Below are 7,220 nucleotides of genomic sequence, written 5' to 3' on the forward strand. Positions count from 1 at the left end.
TAGGAAATACTGGAAATTGTTCCCAATAGCATTTTAGAAAGGAGGAAGGAACATCAGTGACCCTATGTATCACTGATTAACTTTATTACATGACTACTGAAGACATAAAAAATACACATCTTTTTAAAAGAACTATTTTACACAGGACAAGTAAACATTTATTTATTTATTCTTTATTTATAAATTAACAGGCATCATGTCCATATTTCTAATCTGAGATGGAACCAAACTGGTCATTCACTTGGTGATAATACATGTTTATCATCTTGTTTCCTGCACAAAATTGGTTAGTCTCCTCAAACCTATGTTCAGGCAGTCAGTTATCTAAGTGTATAATCAAGTGCCTTATTTAAATGGGATTAAAAAAAAGAGCAGATACTTTCTGAGGATGTACACTTTCACTAGAAAGTTGATCTCTTAGTCAGTAGAAGATAAAGACTAAAAATTGATCAGGTGCCCTCTTGATATAGATTCACTGTAACTTCATTAAATTTAATGACATTTATGCCAACTGAAAATGTACCCTCATAGAAATTAATTCATCTGGTAAATACTTATTTCAACTATTTTACATTCACCAAGTTCACTGCCATATTCCTGTTTATTTCAGTGTAAGTGGAGAATTCAATCCATTGGATTAAATTGTCCAAATCTTACTGAGGCAAAGCATTGAAGTCAAGAGAATTTTACCTGCAGGAATTAAAAATACAGATTTAGCGGGTTTTCTCCTTCTCTGGCATATAATACTATAACATAGTGACCTGTTCAACCTGGGATAGTGTAGACATTAACATTCAAAGTGTGGCACAGCTCAGACTTTAAATAATTATCTGGTAATGAAAGACAAATTTGGTTGTTCATGGTTACTTCTTCTTGCAGTGGTTTCTGTACCAGCCCCATGCCTTACAGGGTTCCCTGTACAACAGAGAAGAATTTCCTGACATTTACGTCTCAAATGGGCAACATTATACAAAATTGGATTGACAGCAGAGTTGGCGAAAGTGAATAATACTATCCAGAAGAAAACTGATGGCAAAATATTTAAATCTTGTTTGTAGTTCTGGACTAAAATTAAAAGAATAATTATTATAATTGGGCTCCACATGATGAAGAAAGAGATCATCAACACAAAGAGGGCTCGGAATAGTTTGTAGTCTTGCTGGGAAACACGAATCTGATGATTTTCTGAGTAGGCTAAACCAGCATTTAAACTCCTTCTTGATGCTTTTGTAATCTGCAGTAAAAGAGAAGAAAGTAACTTTCACTGAAAACTAGAAGAATTATTAATGCATTTTTACAAGTGTAAAAGTAAATCTTGGCACATGATGTTTCTGTTTTGAAAAGTGACTACAAGAAAGGCATTGAAGGATTCCATTTTTACTTTTTGTCAATGGTTCCATTTCAAACGTTCTCACTTTACTAGCAATTTTTTTTCCTCTCAGCAGTGAACTCACCTCAATATTAGTCAAGCTGGTTGTTCTCCTCATGGCTCTCTACCAGCCATAAATACTTTTCAGCATAAAACAGAGCCTTAATTACTCATGAAATCCCATTAACTTCAAATTATGACCTCATTTGTTCTATCTAAATAAACCCATTGATTTTTTTCACAAATGCAAACTGGAACATAGTTAACAATCCTGTTGATGTGCAAGAAGGAATACAATCCAATTCTCTTACAGCCATGCTGATATTACAAGGTAGGTATTAGAAGGAGCATAAATTTATTACGGTAACTAAATCATGTTATGTTTTAAAAGTGAATGGGATTTTACGTAAAGTTTTGTGTAAACTTCTAGTTTTTCAGTCAGTAGTCAGAATTGCTTTCTATGGACTAACCTGAAATCTTACAGATCCTTTTGTCACTATGAAAATCTGTGTCTTGTAAAAGTACTGTCTGATGTAATAAACCAGACTATGGGTAGTTTGGGAATCTAGTATTCATGGGTGTGAATCATCTGTCATTAAGTAGAATATTGAATCCCAATGGCTTGCAGAAAACTCTAAATCTCATGCTCTACATCCCTGTCTTCATTGAAGTTGGCATAGCACAGATAAGTCTGTTACTTTCACATATCTGATGCAAATAAAATAAAATTGAAAGATTTAGCAAACAAACATTTATGCTAAATAATTGAGATGCCATTTTACCCCCTGCATGGGTAAAGAACAGGTATTTTCAAAAGTCTGGATCAATTTGCTGTCTAAGTAGGAAAGTCAAAAGGTGTAAGACTCTTCCTGCCACTTTTATGTGTGACATTTCCCTTCAGCAACAACCAAAGGAAGGATAACACTAATACCAGTAATACTTAATAGCTTCCTGGTTCAGCTTAGGATGAAAATGGTTATATATATTGAGTAATTTGTCATTCTTTCTGCAGTTTTCTGGATTTGTCACAGAGATAGATGGCCTAGAATAAATATTCATTAAGAACTTAGACATCTACAAAAGATTTCAACAGAATGTAGGCGTATAAATCAAAACTCATGATCCAAACATGGGCTTCTCAGCAGCTGCTGAGCCTGAGAAGGGGACAGTCTCAGTAGCTGCTTCCCTGATCTAAAAAGGGCAGAGAATTCTGATGTAAAACTATTCCAGCCTGATGATCTTCTGCTGCACCCATCTGGAATCCAGAAACTAGGCTAACTCCTCCAAACAATCCAATCTAAGAGTTGTTCTTAGAGAGCACCTAACCTGCCTTAGTAAGAATGAAGGTTTCAGAAAATACAAAGGACTAATATCCACTTATAATATAAAAGTAGGAAAACCAAGTTCTGTACCCTCCTCAGCCTCCGCTGTTCAAAAGGGCTACAGAATGTCCTCATCAGATACCTTTGTACCTGTCCCATAGAAGTACCCTCCATTTTTCCTGCTGGAGCTGCACAGCTTAGAACTAAGAATGTAAGAATCACCAGTACTGTGGTAAATAAGACGCAACTGCATCTTAAGGAAGTGCTCAACTGAAATGGGGTGGCAGTGATACATTTTGGATCCTGTTTTGGTCTGCCTAGTACAAGGAATCTAGATACCTATTGTGGGCATCTGGACCACATGCTGAGAACCAGGAACTTAGAAATCATGCATACATGAGTAGGTAACTTTCAGAACATGAACGTCTTTACTAGTTCCAGCCTCTTACCTAAGTCTTGCCTGAGAGGGGGAACAGTGCAAAAACAAGTAACTTAATTACAAATCATGGCTTCTAATCTGTCATTTTTGCCAGGCTTCTGGGAAGTGTTACATTAAAATAATACTGAGTTTCAGATTAAATTGTGAAGTATACATTTGTAGAGTATATTTTTTTAACAAATTTGAGGTTTTATATCTGTAGTGAATCATCATCATCATAGATGCTATGTTATTTGAATACATGAATGCTTTGAACTGCTTCCAGCAACACTGAGCATTGTACTCTGTATGCACTGGCATCATGGAGCATTCTCACGAAGTGAGAGTGAATCTGCTCTTGGGAATGGCTCAGGGATTAAGACATTCTCCAGCTGAGTTCCAGTTGCCTCCTGGAGAGCTGTGTGAGAGAGAAGATTCAATTATAACAGACGGGATCCTGCCACGGGCCTCATTCCTTTTTCAGTTCAGGAGAAATGGTAACGCATCTTAGCATCCATGTTATCAAGTTGGAAAAGAAACATGAGCATGGCAGCATGGGGCTGTTTTATAATCCAGTATTCCAAACACTTTTTTGGGCTTCTAGTTTCCTATGTGCCATTTTGTTTTCTAAATTCACCTGTTGTAATCTGGAGTCTGCAAGGACAAGAGGAATGCCATTCCTGTCCTAGTCTCTGACCAAGGACTGTGGCATTCCTTGGCCTGCAGTTTTTTGCAGTTCTTTCCAAGGGCTCAGACTCCCCACTGAGTTACTGTACGTTCTTTGGCTACAGCAAATATGAGGTTGCAAATGGCAAGTGCCTTACTTCACTAGAAGAAGTTTACCTAATGCATTTACCTCAAGGTTATAATGAGCTTATAGAGTGTACAGAAACTAAGAGCTGACGATTTTGACTATGATTTTAAGCCTGATCAATAGGTAAGTATATGTAGAGCCCAGATTCTAGGTCCTAGGTTCACTGAAACATCTATGTGCAGGTCTGGTGCATGTACCCACAGCACGTGGGTGCTCAGCATTTCATCAGTTAATTCCATGCTCAATAATCTGTATTTTGAGGTTCCTTTCCAAAACCTGTCATCTTCCTTACATATAGTATGAGAAATTTAATTACCTAATACAGGAATCAAGAATCTTTTGGGTGCAGTTGCTAAAAACTAGGCACTGCAGTACCTAGTTTGAAGATTTCTAGTGCTTTCTCACTCTGTTTTTGAAAGAGAAAGGGGTGAGAAATCAGATGTTTTAAGAGGAATTTAGGTAACTAATATCATGCTTGCTAGAATATAGACTAAAACTCTGTGGTGCCTGGTCTCCTGGCCTATATTTCAGCAGTTAAACAACATCCACTCAGAAAAAAAGTGGGAGCAGAGTGTTTAATTTACGGTTTTTGTTTCCAAAGTTTGAAATTGTGGAGGAGTAAGTGTAATCTAAAGAGATCTGTATACTAAAAATGCATGCAGAAAATCAGTAGATCTAAAAGGGGATGGATTTTTTCTAGTCCTGCCTGTCTTTGCTTTCTTACAAATCCCTTGTGACTCTGGAGTTTAGGCTCAAGGAAAGCAACATCTAGTTTTTAGTTACTTCAAATGCTTGACCCTTTTAGCATTTAGGAGATTGACAGTCTTTAAATATGAACAGCATGTAAATGGAGAATTGTATTAAATACTACATATAAATGAAGACAAACTTTGTGTTGGGCTTCTGGTAATGTGCTGTTCAAGCATGTTCTTAGTTGAAACATATAGGCTGTTATGTACAGGTTGCAGAGCCTCATTTTATATCACATACTTACCATTTACTGAGCAAATTATATCTATTCCCTTTAGATGTATTTGTATTCAGCGACAATATGTTGATGCCTAGTGAGTTACTGTTTACTTTATTTTTTGTTCTACAACAAAATTTAAAGGAAAAACATACCTGTAAGATTTTGGAATAACTGATGACGATGACTAATCCTGGTATTAGAAAGAAAACAATGGCAAAGGTCACATCCCAAACTATTTCTCCTGCAATGCTGGGCCAAACCAAGGTGCAAATCTGAATCTCCTGTTTACAAATAAAGAAAAAAATTAACATTGTACCATTATTTTTACTACAAAGTTGTCCTTATGTCCCTCCATGCCTACGGAGAAAATGGCTGCAGACTAAACCGAGCCTGTGAAAACTTTCTACTCAAACAGAGCAGATGTTCAATTAATGTATTACTCCATGGTTTTAAAAGCCCATACAATTACAAATCGATGTGTTGCCCACAATCTAAATATTGCCATAAATTTCACATCAAATGCTAACGACAACTTTAAAATTGAAACTTACAGACCTTAAACTTAATCATGTATTTGAGTGCTATGTTGGGTGTACTTTTGTACTCATTTCAAAATACTAGGCAGAAAAATCAGTGCACGGCCATTCTGTACAGAGGCTGCCGCATGCGCTGGGCAGCTCTCCCAGGACGCTGATCCCTCGGTAAGGTGGAAGTGTGCTGAAGAGGGGATTTCCTAGCCGCACTGGGGAACGCAAAAACATCCCAGCGGACGCCCATTTCATCCCTAAAGGGAGGGCCCGCCGGCGGAGCGGGACGGGAGGGGACGGCGGCGCTGCCGACGGCGGCAGCGGGCGCGGGTCTCCCAGGCTGCCCTGCCGGGGGGAGCTCCGGCCGCTCCTCCGGGCACAACCTCGGCACCTGCCCGCAACACGGAGCGCTGACCGCTCCCCAGCAGTAGTCTCCCCTCGCTGACAGAGGCGGACGAGCCTTCCCCGCCGGCCGGCCCCGCGCCCGCCTCCTGCCGCCTCCGGGCGCCCGCTCTCCCCCGGCGCCCGCTCTCCCCCGGCGCCCGCTCTCCCCCGGCGCCCGCTCTCCCCCGGCGCCCGCTCTCCCCCGGCGCCCGCTCTCCCCCGGCGCCCGCTCTCCCCCGGCGCCCGCTCTCCCCCGGCGCCCGCTCTCCCCCGGCGCGGCCCCGGCCGCCCAGCGCCCTGCGCCTGCGGGAGCGGCCGCCCTGCGGGCCGGCCCTCCCCGGCGCTCGCCCTCACCTCGCCGGCGGCGGCGGGCAGCCGCACCACGGTGAAGAAGCAGCAGAGCGGGAGGGTGGCGAGGGCGGCGAAGCCCCAGATGAGGAGGAGGGCGGCAGCCAGCGCCTTGCGGCGGCGGAAGGCGGCGTGGCGCAGCCGGGCGATGCTGACGACGCGCTCCAGGCTGACGGCCGAGAGGGAGAGGATGACGACGGTGCCGCTGAGGCTCACCACGTAGAAAAGCATGTGGCAGACGACGTCGCCCAACACCCAGGACTCGGTCCAGCGCACGGCGGCGATGAAGGGGATGGCGGTGATGAAGAGCAGGTCGGCACAGAAGAGGTTGAGGACAAGGCAGTTGGCGGCGCACAGCCGGTGCCGCCGCCGCACCAGCAGGCAGATGCCCCAGACGTTTCCCACCAAGGCCAGCAGGAAGATGGAGGCCAGGGCGGACGACTCGCCAACGCGCAGGGCTGTCACGTTGCGGCCCCTGAAGTCTGAGAAGAAGGGGAAGTAGGTCCTGTTCCCCCCCGGTGCGCCCCCCGACCCCGGCATGGGGGTGGCCAGTGGGCATGAGAGACCCACCGCGGGCAGCGGCGCCAGCCCTAGGGGAAGGGCTGTGCTCCCAACCACCACGGCGGCAGCCGGGGTGCCCTCCCGGCACGGAGCAGGGGGCTGGCCGCCATCCCCCTCCCTCCTCTTCCTCCTGCCCCTGCCGCCAAGGGCTCGGCTGTGCCAGCTGGGCGGTTTATGGCCCTCGCGCTGGAGTGGAACAAGGAAGTGGGAGGGTAAACACAGTGCGGCTCGCACAAAGGCGAGGCCGCTGTGCGTGGGGAGGCAACGAGGGGCCGGGGGCGAGCGGGGCTGCCTGACACCTCCCTGGGGAGGGTGTGGGTCAGTGCACTGGCACCTCCATGGTGGGGGACCCAAGCCTGGCCACCTCCTCCAGCGCCGGGCCTGCTCTACAGGCAGGCCCTCGGGGCGCCGGTGACCCGGGGAGGCCGCACAGGCTGCTGCCCTCCGCCGGGGATGTGTGCCTGGCTTAAAACAGAGGGATGGCCGTCAGACTGCTCCGAGAGCTCT

General features: G+C 45.0%; 1 protein-coding gene across 1 annotated transcript; it reads right to left on the reverse strand.

Annotated features, from left to right (window-relative positions):
• Positions 1 to 172: 172 nt before the first annotated feature.
• FFAR4 (free fatty acid receptor 4) lies at positions 173 to 6,984 on the reverse strand. The gene is made up of 3 exons (XM_052799737.1): positions 6,159 to 6,984; positions 5,046 to 5,174; positions 173 to 1,234 (listed from the first exon to the last, which is right to left on the reverse strand). Exons 1-3 carry the CDS (start codon positions 6,690 to 6,692, stop codon positions 827 to 829), a joined length of 1,071 nt encoding a protein of 356 aa, XP_052655697.1. The 5' UTR covers positions 6,693 to 6,984; the 3' UTR covers positions 173 to 826.
• Between the last annotated feature and the right edge of the window lie 236 nt (positions 6,985 to 7,220).

Source organism: Harpia harpyja, chromosome 10 (genome assembly GCF_026419915.1).
Source record: "Harpia harpyja isolate bHarHar1 chromosome 10, bHarHar1 primary haplotype, whole genome shotgun sequence".
Classification (NCBI taxonomy): domain Eukaryota; kingdom Metazoa; phylum Chordata; class Aves; order Accipitriformes; family Accipitridae; genus Harpia; species Harpia harpyja.